This window comes from Microtus oregoni, unplaced genomic scaffold, assembly GCF_018167655.1.
Source record: "Microtus oregoni isolate MIOR12 unplaced genomic scaffold, Mior012 000008F_ref0000371, whole genome shotgun sequence".
Classification (NCBI taxonomy): domain Eukaryota; kingdom Metazoa; phylum Chordata; class Mammalia; order Rodentia; family Cricetidae; genus Microtus; species Microtus oregoni.
The window spans coordinates 22,875,192-22,899,568 of NW_024543067.1; the positions used below are offsets into that span (position 1 = coordinate 22,875,192).

The window sequence follows — 24,377 nt, forward strand, 5'->3', positions numbered from 1 at the left end:
AATTTGGATGCCATCAGTAATAAATGTCAATTATAGGTAATAAAACACATAGTGGTTTGGTTTTATGAGATACTATTTAATACACAAATCGCATCGAATCTCTTTAGTTGACAAAGGTTGAGACAGAATCCCACTATGCAGTTTATGTTGGCCTTGGATTCATGATCCTCAGCTTTCCCAAGTGTTTGGGTTACACACTGTTGTGCCCACCTTCAAAAATATTGTCAAGGGTATTACCTGATCAGTGTTTGTCTCATCAAAAAGAAAAAAATCTTTGTTCTATTGACAACATATTCCAGCTCAGTTCACACACAAAAATCTGGAAGCTGCCATTTGCTTCCTGTGATAGACATTCTTTGATTTTCTCTTTCTGATATTCTTTTAAAACAAGATAGTATCTTTAATTCTCAGATATCAAAGTCACAAGACCCCTTTTCATTGTTTGGTGACCCTGAGTTTTTTTTTTTTTTATGTGTCTCTAAAATGGGACAGTGTTTTTGCCTGTTTACCTACTAAACCCTTAATTAGACAATGCTAACATGTGCTGATGTAGTCTTTATGTGATGCAAATTAAATTACCTTAAATGACATTTTTCTGCTGCTTATCTGGACAGAACTAAGACTGAATGAGTTTTCCACACTGTGGTAGCTCTTAGACTTGAGTCTGGAAAACATCTTGAATAGAATTTTATAAATTGTGCCATAAAAATTAAACTCTGGTTTAAACGACAAATTAAAATAGTTTTATTTACTTTAAAGGAAAATAGTTCTCATCAAAATAAGAGAGGGCATATTTAGACACAATCTTCTCCAAAGGCTATCATTTTTTACAGGATTTATTAATTTTGATAGATGTGTATTTGTTCATGTGGACGGGTTCCCTCAGAGGTCAGAATAGGGAGCCAGACTTACAGGTGGCTATGAGCTGTCCAACAATGGTGCTAGGAGCTGACCTCTGGTTCTTTACTCTTGCTGCCAAAAGCATCAAATGCTCTTAAACACTGACCTTTTGTACTTTTAATTTTTAGATTTATTTAGAGACAACCTGTCTTAATTCACTGCTACATAGCTTGAGACTTCGGGTTTGTTATAATGATCACAGCTCAGTACAACGGGTGAGAATGTGTGTGGACTTTGTGTGCCAATGCTGAGGTTGTTGTGCGTGCTTTGTTTTGTTACCTTTTACAGACTGATAGAATAGAGTGTGTGAGATGTTTCCATTGGAATCTAGATGAGATTTTTATTCTTAAACACCATTGGTGTGACAATAAGGAATCACTTCTTCACTCCTTCACTCCATCACTCATACTACAGGCAATTTTAGAGTTAAGTCATTAATAGATTGCTCTTTACTTTTTGTGATCAAGTACAAAGATGAGCAAACGTATGCTGAGAGTGAGAGAGAGAGACAGAGAGACAGAGAAAGACAGAGGGATTGATTCAGGGAGTGTCCTGAAAGTGTATGTCAGGTTCCTATATAGTTGTATGTTAGCTCTCTATGTAAATGATACAAAGCAATCAATGTATAAAAATAATAGTAACAGTTTCCAAAGAGTAAACAAAAGTTCTATAGTTTGTCATTTTTCTCTCTAATAAGTTTTGTCTAGGAGAAAATGACTATGCTTTACCTCAAACTTTGCAAACTAGGCATTTGAGTATGTGTTAAGAAAAAAAAGAAAAGGAAGGAAGGAAGGAAGGAAGAAAGAAAGAAAGAAAGAAAGAAAGGAAAGAAGGAAGGAAGGAAGCAAGAAAAAGTGAAGAATCAAGCACAGACTATAGAAACAACAGTAAAAAGTAGTCAGGGGAACCTATAAGAGACATGAAGACATACTAAGAGCCGTACGACATCTCTTTGCTGTCACTGAGAATTATGTAATTTCAGGACTTTCTATTGCTCTGACATGGGTGTTGTTTACGATCTCTTGCACCATTTGTTTTTTTTTATTATTTATGCAATTTTTCCCAAATAAAATATAGTCACAACACTTATGCAGAGATGAGAGAAGACATGTAACAGATATCCCAGAATTTTTCCAGTAGGTCAGACCATCTAAAGCTAAGTAGGGATGGAGTTAGTAATCTGAAATTCTCCAAAATCAAAAGCCTTTAAACAATTTATTTAGTGGCAAGTAGAAAATTCTATCTACATGTTTAGAATTGTGTCTTATACCTAGGATTCCCTATTATAACTATAAAGATATGCTTAAAAAAGAAAAATTAAAAAATTTACGTCTTCTGACCTAGCATATTTTGGGAAAAAGAATTTTGCCCATGGTTCTAACAATCTGAAACATGCCATTTTCTGAAGTATTAGAAGTTAAAGTCTTAAGAGTAGAGTGTAAGGGACTCCTCCTTCAGAACTTAAAACCCATTATGACATGGTCATTGAAACCCATGGTAAAATATATTTTGCATATTATTTTTAAACTTCATATTCCCTTCATTTGGAGTCAGTGAAACACTCTGGCAAGTCTTCCCTATGGAAGTTAAACTGGGTGCTTTATGATATGACCTATTTTCTTGTGTCTGCTGACGTCTTAGCAACCGTACTGCACCTTTTGGGAAAAGTTTCTCATGTCTAGTTTGAAAATAGGAACGAGTGCAATCCCTCCCCTCAGATCTCAGGGAACCCAGTGGAATAGAGAATAAAAGGAGTGAAAGCCCTAGAGTGGATGGAGGACACTGGGGAACAAGGCCCTCTAAGTCAACTGAGCAAAGCTTGTAAGAATCTGCAAAGACTGAAGCAGCAAGCACAGGCTCTACAGCATTCTGCACCAGGGTGTCTAGGGCTCCTTAGTGAGTGAACAAGAGGGTTTTAAATTTAAAAAGTTTTAAATAATAATAATAGAATGAGATGCAGATTTTTAAAACTGTTTCATTGCAGTTCTAGCCAGGAATTTGATTCCTCCTGTGACCTTTCCCTTTATCTTGAGTCTGTTTACTTTTTCCTGAGGAAGGATGGTTCTCAATGTAATTCTTCATTTCAAAAAGAGAGTGTGTGCTTTGAACGTGGAATCTATAAACTACAAAGTAGCATTTAGAATATTTCATAATTCAGTTCATACATTTATTTCTTTTATTAGTACCTGGATGCACAAACTTACTGTGTATTATAAGTTTGGACTCTGAATTTGGAACATATTATAGAATTACTATGGTTTGATTGTGACACTACCGTGGCTGCCAAAAATGAGGGACCTTGATCTTGTTCATTGAGGCAGAAATTTCCTGCTGTGTTGTGTTGGGACTGCCCTTGGCTATCTATATGTGCATTCCATGTCTACTGTGCTTGCTCAGGGGAAGGGCACAGCATGCTGTGTTAGAGGCCTACTTTGAAAATCAGTCTAGCTTTTGTGTTTTGTTATGTATGCTTGAATGAAAAGGGGGTACAGAAAAGGTACATTATCTGAAATGTAAATTTACTGTGGCTCGAAGAATTGTAAGAAGCACAATACTGATGAACATTTTAGACACTGGGATACTATAACAATTAGAAATTAGTTAAAAGACACTTATGAACAATTATGAATAGCAAGGATACACACAATTAGATAAAGTAGTCACTGACTTTATACTATTAGAAGGAATCTGTCAAGTAACAGGTTGCTGATTGATCATTGAAGTTGTCTGTGTCTACCTGTTGAATGCATATTCATCACAGTTTCTAAAGCCAATGTCGCTTTTTTTTTTATTACTTTCTCTGTGCTATCTGGAGGACACTGTATTTTGGATTTTTATTTCTTCTGTTCTTTGGAATGTGCATTTCTAATGAAATAGGGAAATGTTTGAATATGTCGAATATATTTTGAAACATTGCTATAAATTAGAAAATAAAACAGTCAATGGATGTTTAAAAATTGATACATGCCCAAGGGAAAAGAGGCTTCAGGTTTATGTAAGTAAATTCCTCATAAGTAGGTTTGCTTACCCCATACACAAGCTCTCCTACCATCCCATTCCAGATTTTAGTGTCTGCGTCCCTCGCTCCATATTTTCCATCAGGGACAATGGCAATTTTATACTTGATACCGATATGTTTTGCAATTTCAGATGCCAAATCTACACAGTAGCCTTCGTACTTGTCATTTCCTTCAAACATTTCATGATTTTTCTTGTACATAACATAGGGGGATTCCTACAATGAGAGAAGCAGAACTGTAAAGGAGAAATTACAAAACATCTGAAAAACCTTTCTGTAACTATAGTTTCAGAATTTTTTGACAAAAGAATATATTTATTATATTTATGTGATTATATGTGGCTTGAATTTATTAATAAGATAGATGAATATAAATAAACTTAGAACTGTATTAAACTGGTTTGCATTGAATAATAAAATTAAAATTTAAAACTGTTTTGATTGATTGTCATGTACCTAGTACTATGACATTCAAAAAATAAATAAATCCATTAGGGTTTCTTTATGTAACCTTGGCTGTTGTGGAACTTACTCTGCAGACCAGGCTGGCCTTGAACTCATAAAGATCTGCCTGCATCTGCCTCCAGTGCTGGGATTAAAGGAACATGCCACCACTGCCCACCTTACTTTAGTAATTTTCTAGGGTAGAGTATTTAATCATTTTTAGCCTTGAAACTGATATTTCCAAAATATTTCATGAAATTGGAAATTACAAAGTGACCACTATAGTGTATTAAAAACCTAATCAAGGTCTCATAACTTCATATTCTGTACCTTTTCTTTTTCAGAAAACCATTTCAAGTATGTTAAATAAGATGCTTTTCTCAGAGAAGGCATTTGCTACAGTTCTTCAATTGAAGAAGCTTAAAGGCACATGTCTCTAGTTCCTTGTGTTAAATTCACTTTGCTCCTGCTGTCCCATATTTTGACTTTAAATAAGAAATGTGCTTCATGAATTGTAAGTTTACTACGAAATATGTCTTTAGGGGAGGCCGTTTTCCTCTGCGTCAGAGAATGGGAGGAAAAAATATTGAAAACATTATCATCATATGCAATAGTTTCTTGGTGTTTGATAGTTGCTAAATTGTTTTCTTTGAGCACACACACACACTCACACACACTTAAATAACAGCAGTTTAAGGCTTTAATTTTAGAGATGGTTTAGTCATCCTATTGTGAATGATCTATTGGCACCTATCCATACACAGAAAGATAGGTTTGATAGGTTTGTAGTACACAGTGTGGAGGGAACTCCTGGTCATACCTCAGTGTTTCATTTTCAGAAAAGTAGTAACGACATTGGCTACAACATTGTTGATGTAATGTACTTTCATCTTATGAAACTCATACTCTAACCTTAATTTAGGGTTGTTCTAAGTGTTTTTTTTTCTTTTCTCCAGAAAAATTTATCTGTTAAAGAATTGGAATTTGCATTTGGAGCTCTACAGAAGAAAGCAGCTTGATCTATAGAGTGTCCAATAGGTCCACACAAATTCTGACTTTATTATAATTACCTTGCAAGCATAAATACCAATTTAAAAACTTAAGAAAATAAGGAAATTTCAGAAAATTGTATTTTCTCATGGAGATACTTCCTGTGATTTTGCAGTGGGAAACTATGTGACATATCTTTATACTATTTCTTAAATTATATCTCTGCTTGTCATGACTGTGTGACCCAGATCCTTGGCATTGGATGGATATACAAGACTAAATGAGGTAAGAAGTAAAATTTGCCCTTAATAAAATTAAGGTAAATGTTTGTCCCTTCTTTAATGAAGATTGTCTATTATTCTTTAGAAAAAATATATGAAAAAGTATATATAATTTAGAAAGAGTATGTATGAAAGCTCAACATGTTTCTCAAACTATGACTGTGATCATGCAAATTTGTGAGTAGCTGCAAAGGGATGACTTTCTAAACTATACAGTTTTAGGAGTTTTGTGAACAAATTCTTTTCATCTTTTTAGAAAGACCTAATTAACCTAAGGAAGATTATATGGAAAACAGCAAAAGTCACACATATAAAATAACGTGTAAAATATGAGAGCTATATCTGAACAGTTAGAATATTCAGTAGAGTGAGCTATGCTAGTCCTCTCATTTGAAACAAAGGCAGAAGGCCAAGTTTAAAGGGTCTTGAATACCTGAACATTTAGAAATTTTACTCCACAATTAAGCATCTTACTTCATTAATTTTGTATGAATTATTTTGGCTTTCCCTTAATCTAATCAGTTCTTCTAACATGGTGAATAGTTTAGTTAACAAAAAACTTTAAGTTCATTATTTAATCAAGCATTTATTAAACATCTGCTTTGTGCCAGGCAATTTACAGGAAGGTAGAGCTGGTAACAAAAAATGATTTCTCCTTCATTTCCTGTGATCAAAATGATTGTAAATTCTTTGTGATAAGAGTAAAGGGAAACTAGTGGTGGGAACAGCAGATTTATTGTAAAAAAAAAAAAAGTAATTTCTCTTCCTGACTTTGAGCTTTCTTTGTGCTAGGTGCAATGCTGAGTTCTTAAGCTATATACTTTGATTTACATTTTGCATTGCATCTTGAAGTTAGCATCTTTTCAAGTGGGCAGAAAACTTGAGAGTCATGGAAGGTAACTGAATATTAAATTTTATTTGGTGAATAGGTGACAGAAATGGGAGTCAGGTTTTTAATTTTGAAACATCTGAAAACTCTTGGAGTTGTTACAATATCCATCAAGAGACTTGCCATTAACTGGAATTTCATATGGTTTAACAAGAGAGGGAACAAAATTAAAGAAATGTATTTCAATACAATCAGGCAATGTAATTTTTATGATATTTTGAGTAAAGAAAATAGAGGAAAACATTTTCATTTGAAGTAATTGCCCTGTCCTCGATCATCATCTTCTGACTGAATAGGAATAGTTTGACTAAAAAGTTGTGTTGGATTATATTGATTCAGACCTTCAAAATGAAAGTAAATGGTAAATATACAGGCTATCTGTCTGTGGCAGGCACATTTATGTTCTTCCTTGAATGGATTTATTTCCTAGACAGTTCTGTAGCTGAGGAGGTTCTGAGTTTATATAAAAAGGACTTCCCTACCCCAAGTCTGCAGAATTTTTTTAACCACAATAGTTATACTTCTCCTATTTGTGAGGTTTTAGATTTGGTTTCCTGGGGTTGTTTGTTTACAGTTGGTATTTGTCTGCAGAAAATGGCATCTCTATGTCCCCTGTCTCATGAATATTATGGTTTCTACCTCAGTTTTAGTCAGTAAGAATTAACAATACAAATTCATATAATTGCAAATTGTTTCCTATTTAGATTAGCTTTTTTGTAGTCAGTATGTTTGACATAGTTGTGTTTAAGTAGAATAAATTCATCTTGAAAATGAAAATCCAGTATAGACATACAGCAGTTGCAAGGAAAAATAAATTTCAACAGCATAAAAATAATAATAGCACATTTTATTTTGTATTGAGAGTTGTAATCATGAATTATGTTTCATATTTATTTTTTCTATAATATAAATTTCACTGTGCAGAAGTCACTTCTGTCATATTTCCAGTGTCTAACCCTGTTCCTGGAACATAACAGACGTTCAGTAAGTATTCTGAATGTATAACTGGATTTCTCAATCAATTTTATTTAGCAATAACATATATTACAACAGTAAATCAGCATATAAACACAGCATACACAGGGAAGACAAAGTGAGTTCAGTAACACCACACCCGTTTAGACAGTAATTCTGTGCTCTTCAGAGCTCATTCTCAGCTCCTTCAGTATCTAGATCTCTGTTTCAGACTTATTGCAACCTTTAGCCAACTCCATCCGTATTGAGTTTTTCAATAGTATATGGGGGGGGGGTATTGCATGCACTTTTCTAATCAGCTAGAGGTAATCATACTTCTTTTTAAGTAAGTGAGCTGAGGTGATTGTCCTAGATCCTAAGCTAATGCTTTAAAGAGAACCAGATTCAATGAACACTTTAAGGGAGGGTGCGGTAGGGTTGTCTGTTTTGTTTTGGTATTATGGAATAGTCATGGAACCGAAAATATCAGGGGAATGATTTAAATGAAGATGACAGTTATATAAAAGGCAGATACTACTCCTATACACCACTTTGATAACAAAAGTATTGTTATCATCACTATCAAGCAAACAGAATTTTACATATATATATATGAAGTATATATTTTATTTTCAGTCACATTTTTACTTAGCTTTTGATATCATGCTTCCTGAAGACTAGCCATGCTTGGAAAATCAATTATGTAATTTGACACTAGGAATTATAAATACCATCTTTTATAACAGGCCAAGGGAAGAAGACTCCACATTACACTCTTAATATACATCATACATTCATTTCACAGAAGAGGCGACATTTCAAAAGATGCTAAAGCAAACAATTATATGTATATCCAGAAAACAAGCACAAATTCAGAGTTTTACTTTGAAGAAATCTACCATTAGAGTGCTGATCATGTAAAATGACTTCATTTTATGACATGGGAACAGGAATATCAGAATCACTACTATATTGTTTTTCAGCATCTATTTTCTTGAGAATGATAAGGACTAAGGAACAACTCTTTTGTTCTAATAACTCACAAAAGTCTCTCTCTCTTTCTCTCTCTCTTTCTCTCTCTCTTTCTCTCTCTCTCTCTCTCTCTCTCTCTCTCTCTCACACACACACACACACACACATTTAAAAACTGTTTTCTGGTAGTCCAGAGTTGGTTATCCAAGAAGAATCCCACATGAAAAATAAGCTTAAATTTACTACTCAGGAGAACAAGACTCGAGCCTTAGTTAGGAATAGTCGAACAGCGTGGAACTCTTGTCTTTCTTGGTCAATTTCTTAAAATAGGATTCTTCATCAGAGGCTGAAAAGAGGAGGACTGTACTGAAGTATAAATTTCCATTATTGTGTCTTTTTAAAGGAAAAATATATATGCATACATACATACATATATATGTATATATATATATATATATATATACTGCTTTTCAATTCCCATGCAAATATTACACAATTAAGTCAGAAAGTTCATACAAACAATACTGTTGGTGGGTTTGCATTCTAAAATAATCAACTCCCAAATCAAGGCTTGTCAGATTACATTAAATTGCTAACTGGTTACTCAAAACAGGTATAGCTGATTGCAATAGGCGAATGTTTCTATTTTGGTATTTTTCATGTTTTGATTTCAGCTTCAATTTTAGAAATATTTTGAAATTACTAAAACCTAAAACTAAAATTGAAATTATGTAAACTAAAAGTTAACTTAGGCAAAGACTTCCACTTTATTTAAAGTAATAGTTTCTATGAAAAACTGATAATATGTTTTGCTTATAGAAAAAATTAGCTGAGGATCTGTGATCTTAAATAAGGTATAAACAGTTACCAACTTCCGATCTCCTTTGACTACCACCAAATGTAAAGGACATATTTGTCTTTAGAATATTATATAATTTAAAAGGCAAATCCACAAGAACTCCTTGAAGTAGGAGCCTTAAAATTTAGAGCACGTTAAATTTCATTATATGGTCAAATGAAATATTCACATTTCCTTGATTCCTAGAAGTTTGTTCAATTATATATGTCAATGAGAAAAATAGTCAGTGGGTGGAAATGTCTTTTTACATTAAAAACAAATATCAAACAAAATCAATTTATCAAGCATCTGGTTATATAGAAAGTACCCATTCGAATTTTCCCATTTACATCCTTGTAATTAGAAATAGACAAGACAGATCACTCTCCCATGATGAGCTGAAACAACCATTTAAACACCATTGATGATTATTTCATTGATGCTTTTGAAAACACTGAGAATATGGTATTTCCACCTGATGGTTTTAGGATTCGATTGGAGCTCAACTTCCTCAAATTCATTATTCATTGTTGCGGTCTGAGAATTTCAAACATTTCCAACTTCAGTTTCACAGTCTCAGTTTTTAACATCTGAGTCATTTTTTTCCCCCAAGAAAAACATTGCAACCAAAAGTAACACAAGTAAGGGCAATGAAAGAGTTGAATGTGTCCAAGCTTGGGACAGAGTTGTTCAAAGCCTCAGGAGCTCTGGGTGGGTCAGAGCACTCAAGTCACAACTAAGATTCAGCTTGTATCCCCTCATCATAGCCAGGGAGTTACATTTGCCTGTGGACAAGACGGAACACTAGAAAGCATACACCAAAACTCACCATGATTGTGGTTACAACCACTGTTCTGTTCTCTATAGCTGCTGTGTCATTGCCGAGAGTGGGTACATCTTGAATCAAGACTAACTTATCCATATCATTCCAGTAGCCAACCTGCCAGAGAGAGAAGCTGATTGAAAACTCACCATAAAAGTGCTCCTGGAGTTCCGCTGCGACAGTCCCTTTTACAAACTAGTGAGCTTGCCAAACAAACCTAAACCTCAGGAACATTAGGAACTGTATATTGAAAGTTGATAATTTTGTATTTTTTGAAAATTTAATAGAGGAACACTTCCTCTACATAACCCCAACATTCCCTCCTCTATAGACTCCTCCATTGTCCTCCAAAATTCTTGATTTCTTCTTTAATTATTAGTGTAGCATGGATGCACACACATATACACAACCTCCTGAATCGTTTTAGCTTTGTTTATATGGGCTGACCACTTGGAACTGGACATCTCTGGAGGAAACTGATTCTCTTTCTCTTAGCAAGTATGGACCACCTACATCTTGTCATCAATGGGTGGACTATGTGGACTTCCCCTGTCCATGTTGGCATGATAACTGGTGCTGTCATTATGTTGGTCTTGCAGCCATATTGCTGAGAGTTCATGGGAGCAGGGTGCCTGTCAAGTACAGAAGACACAATCTCACAGTAGGTGTCCTGGTCCTCTGGTTCTTAACAGTTTTTCTGCTTTCTGTTCTCTGATATTCCTAGAGCCTTAAGAATAATGGTTGCATTGTAGATGGTTAAGTTACACCTATTGAGACAGTGTTAAAGATACTGCCTTAATATATGTTTAGCAAATTCAGTGTTATGTAATAGTCAAGGGAAGAATTTTTTCTGAATGGAAGAAACACAGATAAAACCTTGGGCATATTGATCTTTTCATCTAGTGAGATAGGCCAGCACTGCCGAAAGCTAATTTCTAAAACTTCATCAAGAAAACCACAGAATATACAGTAAACAGCCATAGTTTGTGTAAAGGAAACTTATTTGCAAACAGCAATATAAAAGTATGTTTTGACTTGATATCCTGTAACTACTATATGAGAATTCATTTCCTGAAATGCAAACTGCATCACAGATGGATATCAATGTGCAATATTTTCATTTTTTAAAGCTTACATTTCAATTTGTGCTTCAACTTTAAACATCTTAGTATTTGGGGCTAGGGAAATGGCGTAGTTGGCAAGATTGCTGGATAAGCAAGTGGGAGTACCTAAATTCAGAGGCCTACCAGCCATGGAAAAAGCATTGCACGGCTATGCATGTGACTGCACCCCTATTTGTGGGAGATGGTTAGAGACAGGAGGATGACTGTGGTTTATTAGCTGTTAATGCAGCTCCAGGTTAATAGTAAAAGACCCCGACTCAAGGGAATAACATGTAGCGTGAAAGAACAGAATTCCTCATGTCTTCCTCTGGCTTTTGTACTCTTGCACTGGTGCTCACACCTGCACGCATTAGTTTGCACATGTCACACACTTCATACACTAACAGTTTGTACCGGTGGTTTTGTGTTAACTTGACACAAACTAGAGTCATCGGAAAGAAAGGAGCCTCAGCTGAGGAAAAGCTTCCTTGAGATCCAGGCATTTTCTCAATTAGTGATCAATGGGGGAGGGTCAAGCCTATGCTGGGTAGTGCCATCCATAGTCTACTGGTCTTGTGTTCTATAAGAAGGCAGGCTAAGCAAGCCAGGAAAAACTAGTCTGTAAGAAGTACCCCTCCAAGGCCTCCACATTAACTCCTGCACTCCAGGATCTTGCCCTGTTTGAGTCCCTGTCCCTGCTCAGTGTTTAACAGCAATGCTGAAGAGTAAGTCGAATGAACCCTTTCCTCTCCAACTTGCTTTTGGTCATGTTTAGTTAGAAACTCTAACTAAAACACAGTTCATATTATTTTCTCATTTATATATTTTAAATACTTCTATATAAAATAAACCAAGCAGTTAGTACCTGAAGATGAAGTATGACAGTGGAATATTACTGGAAATTGAGGATGCACTGATTGACTTCTATCATTGGAGGATAATGAAGGCTACTACACAAAGAATGTTGCTCTTGGGCATATCTCTGTATGATGTGTATTATTCTATGCCTGCTAAAATTAGTAAGCATAATGTTATTGAGTTTATTGCTATCATTGTCTATGCTTATGATATGAATATACTTTGTGAAGACTAAACAAACCATCTAAGATTATAATCCAGTAATGTGAGTACTCACAAATGAAGCCTGTACGATACCGAATCCTTATATTTTTGCTTATATGTTGCATGACTTCCAAAAGTCAGTGCTCATGTAATTCTTTGGCAGGTTTCATTTCTTAATGATGTTCATAAAGCGCAGGACCCCATAAAAATTTGTGTACTTGCTCATGGGTCTGCAGTCAATGTCTGATCTACTCTGGTTTACAAAACTCTCTCGCTCTGTCAAGTGTCTTAACTGCCTTATTAGTAGGCAAGAATATATTCAAACAAAGGATTAATATTGTTAAAGAGAGATAATTATCCACAAGTGGTGCAGACATAACTCAAAAAGAATAGGTATAGCAAAAGGATTTTAATTAGAAATTATAGTACCTATAAATTTCACAGTTATGTTCAGTTGTCCATGTATATCCATTTCTAAAGGACATGTAGCAAATCTGTAAAAAATTTTTCACTTAAAATTATTTTGAAACCACCCTTTTCCTCAATTCCCATATGTAGTTTAGAAATCTCAATGGCTTCTTGTATTTTTTTTTCCATAGACAGGTTTGTATGCTCATAGAGGGTTTTACAACTGGGCATTCCATTTTCAAGCAACATGAGTATAGTGGTATATTATTTGTGTTTTAATAAATAAAGCTTGCCTGTAGGTCAGTGTAAGGCAGCCATACTAGTCAACCATACAGACCAGGCAGTTGCTGCACACACCCTTAATCCCAGCAGCCACACTAGTTAGCCATTGAGGTTAGGCAGTGGTGGGACATACCTTTAATCCCAGCACTAGAGAGGAATATAAGGCTGGATGAAACAGAAATTCATTCTCTTTCAGTATGAAAATTTCAAAGAAATAAGAGCTGTCTAGTGGCTTGGCTGATTTTGCTTTTCTGATCTTCTGGTTGAACCTTAATATCTGTCTCTGTATTTTTTATTATTCGTGCTACAGAAGAGTAGCTTTTATTTACTTTTGAAACATTATTGGAGATTTATTGGAATATTATATATTATACAGTTCATTTCAGAAAAACTTGCTGAGATTTGAGCTAGAGTTGTTGTTTCTTTTCCTATTTTATTCCAATATGCTTAAAAAAAAAACCAAACTAACATTTGTCTTACCTGATCTCATCTGTTAAACTACTAATTAGGAATGCTTTCCGAGGGATTAAAAATGATTTTATATTATCAGACAAACAAATCTGGAAACATTTAAATCATTAAACTTGTAATATATATCAGAAAAAATTTATCTTTAGAATCTGGGAGGTTAAATTTCCTTAAATGTAACCACTTTACCCAGATACAACACAAGATATATTATAGTGTATAAGTAAAGCCCCTGTGTGTTTAGTAGACTTGGCTAGCAGCAGAATAAGGCTGGGGTGGGTGTTTTGGCACAGAGAAGTCTATTCTACTAATGTTGGTGCCTTGGAGAACTGCTACAGGCAGCACTGTCCTGAGAGGACATCAGATCCGAATGGACATCTTACAGTTTTGGGATTGTTGCTACAAAGTAGTCAGGAGGAGCTGCTCTGGAGCCACCAGAGTTTTCTTTTCTTTCCAAAACCATCTCTTTCAGTTGATTCTCCCTGGACAGGCTGCTTAATTTCTCTTGGTCCAAGTTATCTATAAGCTGAGAAGCATGCACATTATTTTCAAGCTGTCATGAAAATTAAATGTGGAAATGAATATTAACTTTCCATGACAGTACTCAGCACACAATCTAATCTCAGCAAATGAAAATTTACCTTTATTATTTCTTGAACTCCCGCAATAGTAGCCTTGGAACATACTCTCTGAAGCCCTGGGGTGGTAAATCACACCCTCTGGAGTCCTTGGGGGAAGTGGTGTAACCAAGGAGATCCCATTTATCTATGAATCTGGTTCAGAAAATCTTGAGCTTTGGCTTAACAAGATGCAATCAGGTTTCCTGCCAGAGCAGCCAGACAAGTTGATGGGTTGTCTGTCTGACCTATGTTCAAAGCTTGCTCCCTCACTGGCAAGTGTTCAATTAACAGGAATGATTGCTCACTTCTCAGACACACCACATAGTCTCACTAGCATAGTTTTTCTCATGTTGGCTAGCTAGCTAGCTCAATTTTAAATGTAAGATTCCTGTCGCATCTCCTTGCTGATCATTGCCACTGGGAAAACAAAGACAGAAAAGTCTGCATCATTTCATACTTCATTTTTTTTTGAAGAGTCTTGGCTGCATGTCAGTTGGGTGTGAAGCCATCTGTGCATCATTCATTAACTCTCTACTTAAGTTCCTTTCTGAGAAAACTTAATTTTTGTTACCACTGTGGTTAATAGGCCACAAAGGATTCAGCAGTATAAACAGCCCAGAAGGTATTACTGTGGATTCACACCTATTTTCTCTTCATAGTCTTTCAATTTTATTGAGCTATTTGACTAGCTATAGTTACTGTTTTGTAAAGTAAAAGATCATCTTTTGCATTTTAAAGGTTTCTGCTTAGTCGACCAGCTCTGCAATGTTTGATGCATGAAAGGAAGGTGGCTTCTCTTTCCTCTGCCTACCTAGGAGTTAACAATTTTAGTTGTCAATGGAATACTGTCAACTCCATAGCTAGCAGACAGACTAGCAATATGCCAAGAAAATGGAGGCCCAGAATTTCTTTTTGGGATGTGTGTCTCCTTCCTTTACTCAAGGAGCCTGCTAATTTGGCTCATGAGATGTTACTTAACTCCTTTACTCTCTGACTTGAATCTGTCAGCCTGAAGTTTTCTATGTATCAGCAGACAGACTGTAGGCAAGGAAGGAGATGTCATCATGACGCCAACAACCTATATCTGCATTGTGCAATAGCACCCCATCACTCCCCCCCCCCACAGTTCCAGATGCACGCCCATGTGATAGATTGGAGCAAAGCATTGGGTAAGTTGTTGCCATTTCTATACATGCCCTTGACTGTCTTGCTGCCAAGCCTTTCCTGCCATTGTTGGCTTTGCTATCTAACGTCTATCTCTAAAACTAACTTTAAACCTCACATCCTCCCTGCAGACTGCCTCGATGATAATTTCCTCCAGCTGTGAGTGGTCTTTTCCTTTTACAATGTCACATGCCTTCTCTTTAATCACCAAATGGACTGCATATCCTTTTTTCATCAGGATTTTTTTTTTTTGAGGCAAAACATGATGTTGAAAGGTTCAAGAGTCACACATATTTAAATACATTTTTCCTATAGGATACATATCTTATTAGGGCATAATTTTTTTTTGTTTAAGAGGAAGAAATATAGTAAAATCCAAGTTATAGGCTGACTATGAAATTGCATATATATAGAACATCATGTTTGGATTCTTGGAACATAGCAGGGCTTCCATAAATTGTAGCTATTATATTAGATAAAATATTTCTAAATATTGAAAAAGAGTTTTTATAAGCTAACTTTAACATCTCTTTTCCTGACTTCGTAGACAATGCTGCAGAAAAGAGAAAATTAAGAATCCTAGGTATCACTCATTACACAATGGTTATAACCTACTACTGTGAGATTATATGGCTCCATCACATCAAGTCCAGACCAGAGGTTATCTTTTCATTCTTCTCCTCCTCTTTTTTTTTTTTTTTAAATGTAGCTACTAATCATGTAGTCCTGGCTCTCTTGGACCTCAGTCTGTAAACCAGAGATCCATCTGGCTCTGCTTCCAGTGCTGAGATCAAATGCATGCGTCATGACTGGCTAAACGCAGCTTCTTAAGCAGTGATGTACTAGTGTAAGTGACCATGGGAGATGCACAAGGAGAAAAGAGAAGGCACCAATAATAAGTTTCTGATCCTTCAGTGACCACATCTTAATTCAAAATCAAATATGTAGTGAATCAAGGTTTTGCTGGAAGCATTTGCTTATGATGCATCATGTGACCTCACTGGAGCCTTGATTTCTAAATACCCAATACAAGCACTTTGTAGTACAATCCTTAATGCCACATGACACCAATACATTCTGCCTGTAAAATCTTTACTCAGATTTAAGATTTGTACAAGTTATTTGTTGAGTTTTTACTGTACATATAAAGGTTTTTTATTTTATTAAAAATACAGTGGCGTATTTATAGAAAACAAATACCTGAAATTTTTCTCCTGTCATTCCATAACTTGTAGATATCAATATGTTACAGTGATTTATTTATTTCTTTACGTTTTTAGATAGGGTTTCATGCAGCTTAGATTGTCCTGCAGCAGGTTATATGGTTGAGGATGACCTGTAACTCCGGAAAGGGTTTTTATTACCTCCCAGCACTGAGGTTACAGTCATGTTTTACTACTCCTAACTCATATATGGTTTGATTTTCAAAGTTCTGCTTGTTCTGCTAACTTGATTTTCACAAAAGTTCTTGGACTAGCCTTTTAGCCTGAGATTAGGACAGGATTTCCAACAATTTCCAAAATGTCGTAAAGCAGAAATGTCTTGAAACATGCTGCTGACATTTTGTACTGTTTATTTATGTGACTGACTGTTCTCGGTACTGATGTGTATAAAGTCAGAAACATTGATCAGTATGAGGAAAAAGACACTATATTTTTCAGAATAGATTTATTTTTTCATGTAAAAATAGTCAGGGACACCAATCTCATTAGTATTCATAAATGGTAAAATTAAAGGTATCCTAAGAAATTTTTAAATATAAAGTTCTTTCTGAGTTATATTGATAAATGTTCAATTTGTTTTCCTACCTTATATACCTGACTTCACATAGAAATATTTCAGGTAGAAAGTGGTCTTGAGAGGAATTTCAGGCGGCTCTGATGTAAACTACTTTGGGCATGCTGGAAAGACATGATGACTCCTCACATCTGGAGCTATATGGATGCTTTTCTGTGATAGATAGTTTTAATTGTCAATTGACACAGCCAGAACCACCAGAGAACAGACTCTCTATGAAGGACCATCTAGATGAGAATTGTCTTATTGATATGAGAAGACTCAGCTCACTGAAGTCAGCACTAGTTCATAGTGAGGGCTTTTGAGCTGTGTACGAGTGAGATGGGTGAGCTGAGCACAAACAGGCAAAGAAACAACATGCGTACAGATGTCTCTCTCTTGACTGTGAATATCAAATGACCTACATCACAAGTTCCTGCCTCTACTTGTGGTCAAAGATGAACTGTAACCCGCAATTGTAAGCAGAATAAACACTTTCTCTTTTAAGCTTTCTTTTTCAGGGTAATGTTTTCACAGTAGCAAAAATGATGCTAAGATGTTTTCTAAGTGTAAGACCATGATGCCAGCACGTTCCTGGACTCAGGTACTTGTCTCCTTCCTTTTCCCAGTAACTGTCTTCCATTTGCTTTCCTCTGTTCATATATGTTGGCCTGACCACTTCCAGAAACAGCAATCTGTTTGGAGTACCCCCACTCCCACTCCTTCACAGGGGCTGTCTTTGCACTCTAATGAATCACAGACCATCCATGGGTATTCTTACTATGTTGTGTTCTTTGCTGTAGAGTCAATTTTGTTTCCAAAATTTGTTTTCCAAGTTTCCATTGCCACATTGCTCTTCTTGTGAGTTATGATGCACAGTGAGAAATTGTTTCATTTTGTCACATCATTAATAATGTATGACACAAGCATTTATCTCAGCATAGACCATCAAGAAAGTAGCAGTTGAGAGCATCATTTAAAAATAGAAATTTAGAACATCAAGCTTTCTTTCTCTTATAATCTTTTAAGAGTCTCACATGTAAAATAAGAAAACAATTTTTATTTTTCAGTTAAATTGTAGCTCACCTTTCGAGGTCCTGTGCTTTTTAGTTCAAATACATCCATTGTGTAATTAACTCTACGTCCATAGTGGTCAAACTGAACATTCCCAGTTAGCCCTTGAATTCGAACCTGTGAAGGAAAAAGAAAACATACACATACTCATTTGCAGCTTCACTTAAGGAAATCTCCCACTACTAGGTTAAAGACCATAGATGACTATGGGATTAAAAGATACAATAAACTCAGCAAAATGTTATTGAATGACTGAGTTGCTGAGATGGAACCTGGAGGAGGAATTTGGAAGGATATTAAAAGTTATTTTTCTCTGCACCCAGAAAATGAATTCTTTGTATTTCTTATTTTAACTAACATAATTATTTCCTAATATTGAAATATCCTTTATAGAACAGAACTGTATTTGCTTAGAGTCAATCTTTAGTTTCTTTTGTATATGTATCCTCACAGTAGATTATGTGTCTAAAATTCTCATGAGGGACAATTTACTTCTGACTAACACTGAATTAAGATATAAAAGGCTAAAAATACATTATTTGAAAATATCCAAGCACATTGAATTCCAAATTGTCTTTTGATTCCCATTCATTTAACTTATGCTTTGAACTTATCACATTTCAGAGGAGTTAAATAATTCTTACAGATAATATCTTCAACACTTACTATTTGAAGTATTATTTTGTGGGTATAAAAGAATAAAACTAATATTTTTTTTCTAAAGTTAAAGATGTCTTGAAGCAGTCCTTAGCTCCTACAAACATATCTTCTTTTATAGAACAGGTTTATATTTCCTGGACTCCTCATGGCTAATGAAGCTAATGATGCTTCCTGTTGTCAATTGTCATTTCAACACATCCCTACAACAACCACCTGTTCATTCAGAATGGTAGTAGCTTTGTCTGGCTGGGACCTTGAACCACTTTATGGAGCCCAGAATCCTTGCCAACCAAATGCGTCTGCACTAGCTCCTTCATGGTTCTAGACCTTTTTTGATTTGTAGTGTTATCTTGACCACATATCCACATAAAAAATAAACATTGAGGTTCTACTTAAAAATGTTTTGAAATTGTAGAAATCTTGATATATTAACATGGAAATTGTAATAGACATTAATGGTCAGATGAATTAGCCTTTTAAAAAATATACCATACTTTTAAAAGATCATACGATAACGCCAAAGTATGAGTTACCTGTTTTAGTGTTCTCTCCATATCAATTCCCTGGCCCCAGGGAGCAGCAGGGTTTGCCAGACAATCCCCAGCATTTCCTCTCCTTGAAATATCAATTTTCTGTCTTCTGAGACTTCGGAAAGTTTCAGCCATCACCAGAACTCCATCGTAAGTCAGAGCAGAGGTGTACTGAGCATGTTAAAGTGCATAAAAAGGCAGATGTTAAAGTCTAGCGCATTGAAAAGTCTGGGTCTCTGTGGATTTATGACAAAAACTCCATCTTTTCCCAAGAGCAAGAATGGTACTGATAATTCATTGGTGCTGGCTTTGGAATTATCTCCTCTTATTTGAACACAAAGACTGTATGCCACATCTTATTGTTCTTAATTTTAAAGGAGAAAACTCACCCTGAAATAGAGATCCAAAAGCACAAATTTCCACCACAAGAAGGGCCTCATGGTGGGACTTGCTATTACATTTTAGTATGTAAAGTTAAGGACACAGAAGATCATCAACTACTAGGCATGACATTAACTTCATTATCTCTTTCAGGAATTCCATATAGTTAACACTTTCTACACCTGCATAGGGAGAGTTTTATGCCATGTTAAGCGGGGATAAACTTTTTTTTTTTGCCTGCAAATGAAGAAAAACCATTTGGAATTCTGAATGTAGCAACTAAACTGAAACAATATGATCTTTACACAGAAGAGTTAGTATTTGAAGCAAGGAAAACTTAAAACTACATGAATTCTAACAAAGCAGCTTAAGTAATAGCGGCAGGTATGAAGCTTGAATTAACAGGATATATGAGGATCATGTCATGAGAGAGATCAGCAAAGTGAGTAACCAGGACACTAATGGGCTTACATAAACTGCGCCCTCTCAGTTAGGACGGAGCAGCTGAAGGAAAAGAAGCAAATGCTACCAAAATGAATGTGTCTTCTCTTTTGCTCCACCCAACATGTCTCTGGATAGAAAAAAAACTTCTGAGTCATCTTTCTCTAAGGCAAGAAAATAAAAAGGAGAAATAAGGACTTTTTCTCAAAGACAAACTTGATAAAGACATAAAGGCCAAAGGTCACTTGTGTGCCAGGATCAAGAGATGAAAATAAAGTATTGTCATTTTGTTCTAGAGATGGCCCCAAAAGCCAAACCAACCAAAACAAAAACACCAAACACACTTGCTTTCTTATAAAATGTCAATCCATTTTTTTTTTAATGAAATGTAAAGTAGAATAGGAAATGGAGTCAGTCAGTGGTGTGCAGAATAAAGGAGACAGCCAACTGGGGAAGCAAATTCCTGAAATTTAACAAGGCAGAGAGTTGACAGAAGGAAGCTGAAGTTTAGACTGGTCTTATCTTGTCAAAGGCTCCAACTCTTTCTCATGTGACTTAATTGGGTTACAGTCTAGGAAAGTATATTCATGGATAACCAGCTTATAGGTGACACTTAGGAAAATAAGCATTTCATTTATGGGCAGCTTTAAAACTGTTTCTTAGCCTGGAGTTATTTACTGTCCTGCCCATCAATCAGAATGCAGAACTGAACTCTTCTCGACATTTGTCAAGAACAATGGCAATGGGTTTCTGATCCTACTGCACGTACTGGCTTTGTGGGAGCCTAGGCAGTTTGGATGCTCAACTTACTAGACCTGGATGGAGGTGGGGGTTCCTTGGACTTCCCACAGGGCAGGGAACCCTGACTGCTCTTCGGGCTGAGTGGGGGGGGGGACTTAGTTGGGGGAGGGGGAGGGAAATGGGAGGCGGTGGCATGGAAGAGACAGAAATCTTTAATAAATAAATAAATTAAAAAAATTAAAAAAAAGAAGACAAATAGGCAGAATCGGTGTTCAGTAGGAGATGGATTTTGACAGGAAATAACTAAAATCAATTCAAGATCTGTTATTCGTAGGTTTATAGAATATGGAAGATACAAGTTATAGAGCTTAAAGCAAAAAAAAAAGTAACTATTTACTACAGTTGTCAGAATGACTTTTCATTTTCTACCTAAGAGCTGGGTGCAGAATGTATGTAGATACTGGCTCAGAAACGTGAGAATGAAGGTTGCTAGTAGGTGGTCATGGCACACTATGAGTTTACAGGAGCCAGATATTAAGTATGATAAGTCCTTGCTGTGAATTGCAGACTCTAACATCATGGAGAGTATAAAGGAAGATGACCAAGAACATCCAACTTGAGAGAAACTTTCTGAGAAAGTTGGGATTGATGGATAATGCAGATAAAGGTGAATGGCTGTGGAGGTGGAGACTTACACTTGGTCAGAGGCACAAAGGCAGAACAGTTCTGTTGAACTGGGTACCAGGAAGGTAGCAGAGGATTATCAAATCAAAAGGATATGTGTTTTCCCAGTATTTATTATTATTATTATTATTATTTCTTTTAGTGCAAGAAAGTGATGAGGTAAGAGATCATGTGTTGATTCTTGGTTAAAACATTAACCAACTGAAATACAATTCAGTTAATTATAACTAACTCTCATTTTTATGGACTCTTGTTTTTGGACATTTTTACTCATTAATATTATTTGTCATCTCCAAATCAGTACTTAGTAATAATTTTGTAGGCACTTATGGGCATATATAGAGTAGTGAAACATTTGATTCATTCAACATGAAAAGTTCCAGCTCTAGTTATATAAAGAAACAGTACATTTTTTTTTTTTTGCTCTCATGTTGTAAACAAGTATGGTTTTTGTGGTATAGTAGGTGGTGTTTTCCTCAAATTTGTGCTCTTTTACAGGATATTTTATAGTTTAAAAATGCCTTAAACATAGCATTGGTTGTAGCATAATGGTAGAATGTGAGAAGATTCTGGTGTTTCTGAAAAACATATATATTAAGTACATTTCCTTCGATCATTGGTTAAGAGCTGATGACAAAGAGCTCAATGCTAAGAAAACAAAAATAAGTTAACTACAATGAATAAACCAAGATTATACATTGATTAACTGGCAGAAGGCCATAACTAGAGGCTCTGGGGAACTAATATCACATTTCTTCTAAGAACAACAGCTCAATATTTGGTCACTTATTACTTGATGAAGCTTTTCAGAACATAATCACAAGTAATAAGAATTATTGCATATGTGTATTAAATGGCTTCTGGATATCTAGAATCATGCTAAGATTCATGAAAACATTATATGTGGTATGATTTTTGTTATAATGTACAATATAGCTGTATTTATGAAATTGCTGTAAAAATGATTTAAATGTAAATGGATTTTAATGAAACAGATTATAAACATACTCCCTAAAAGCATTTCACACATTATAACATAATAAATAATTCAAAGCAATCGTATGGAGAAGGCAAGTCGGAAAGCATCAAAACGGGGACATTAAAATGATCATTCTTATGTATTCTATGAACCTTTGACCTTTTACCCAAGGCAGCCAATTACCATATTTATTAGCATCTCACTTAGATTAAAATATCAAAAAGAAAGATTAGCATATAGTGCACATCCAATATATACTTAATTTTGAAATTTCTTGATTCTATAGGGTACCTCTCTAATTCCAAATATTGAATAGGGAAAATTGACAGCCAGTTAAAAAAAAAAAAAACAAACAAACCTTATAATGAGGCAAACAGAATAGCTGATTGTACTCATTGATCTTAATTTTTCTATGTCTGAATCTCAAATTATATATTAAAATTCTACTTAAATGCATAGTTAAGGAAATATTAGAGATTATGATTCATTATACGGTACTCAAAACCACTAAATTGGAGTCAGAGCAGCATGCCATCATTGAGATGATATAGGACTCATCCTTTCAGATGAGACAAAATGCACCCATGAGTAGAAACGTGGCAGCACACTCATATATGTTATAGTTAATCATATGGCTATCTCTTTTGAGAAGGTGGCACGCACATCTTGGGTGTTTACCATTTTTCCCAAGTGCCTCTCTCTTGACTTTAATGTCTGTGTTTAAATTCACGTTATACTCTTTTCTTGATAATTCACACCTTCATCTAATATACATACCTATATACTTATATGGTATATATATAATACACATATCATATCACAACACACACACACACACAAAAGCATGGCAGAAAAGATGGGTCAGTGATTAAAAGCACTTACTGTTCATGACTGAACTTTGTTCTTAGCACCCAATGCTCACCACTGCTCGAGACCACCCCTTGAGGGGATCTGGAACCTTCTTCTGGCATTTTGGGAATACTCATATATACAAACCCATACACAGACAAACAGGCAAATTTAAAAGACAACTCAAAGATCCTGGTGTTTTTAATTATTAAATTGAAAGAGAGATTGCATATAAGCTTTATGTTTTTCATTTCTAACAATTTTTAAATTTATTTGCTTACTGTAAACCATTTTTAAATGTGATTTCTATCTGGGTAAAAATTAATAATGGTCATTTACATTTAAATGGTAGTTAATGAAACTTTTTAATGCAAATCTTCAAGGAGTTCACACAGAAGAAAACAAAAAAAATCTTGTGTTAATCTGATAACTCTTTTATTAAATGTAGACACTTTAAAATTATTTTTGTGGTGTATATGAATGCCTGTGTGTATATGACTTATGTATGAATGTGCATCAGTAGGTGTGTTCACTTGCACATGACCATCTGTAAGTAAGAGTCTATTCAGGTAATTTCTCTGCTGCTCTCCAGCATGTGGTTTAGGACAAGGTCTCTCACTGGACTCCAGGGCTCAGGCATCGGCTCACAGGCTGGCCAGTGAGCTTCAGGGCTTGATCTGCCTCCACTTTCCAGATTTGGGACGACAGACATACATTGCTGCACTAGTTTATGCTGAGGCTCTGAGTGCAGGTCCTCAAGCTTACATAGCAAGTCCTTTATCCATTGTACCATTTACACAGACCCCATCATGTATAAATTTCCCAGTGTTTTGGTAGTACAAGGGCAGTGAGAAGATGCCACAATGTGTCTGAAAGAGTAAGAAAAGGAATCATAAAATAAATAGTATTGACATAGGCTTGACTGTTAAGAGTACTTGCTGTTTTTGGGTGGGAGCCAGGTTCTATTCCAGCTACCACACAGTGACTTAAAACTAATTTACAACCAGTTCTTAGGAGATCTCCCTATTCTGTCCTCTGAGGGCAT

At 35.4% G+C, this 24,377-nt stretch overlaps 1 protein-coding gene across 12 annotated transcripts in view; it reads right to left on the bottom strand.

Annotated features, from left to right (window-relative positions):
• Positions 1-24,377, bottom strand: part of Gria4 (glutamate ionotropic receptor AMPA type subunit 4) — a 359,432-nt gene that overhangs the window by 58,141 nt on the left and 276,914 nt on the right. For 10 of the 12 annotated variants that reach the window (XR_005974752.1, XM_041657392.1, XM_041657389.1 and 7 more), the window contains exons 8-11: positions 19,261-19,428; positions 18,080-18,184; positions 10,117-10,227; positions 3,929-4,135 (exon numbers count right to left, since the gene is read on the bottom strand). Coding sequence is in view for 11 of the 12 variants with exons in the window: in XM_041657392.1 (XP_041513326.1) it covers positions 3,929-4,135; positions 10,117-10,227; positions 18,080-18,184; positions 19,261-19,428 (591 nt within the window). In the remaining variant the exon portion in view is untranslated. Of the gene's footprint in view, positions 1-3,928; positions 4,136-7,362; positions 8,796-10,116; positions 10,228-18,079; positions 18,185-19,260; positions 19,429-24,377 lie in introns of those variants that run through there. The other 2 variants (XM_041657390.1, XM_041657399.1) reach the window with 2 other exon arrangements.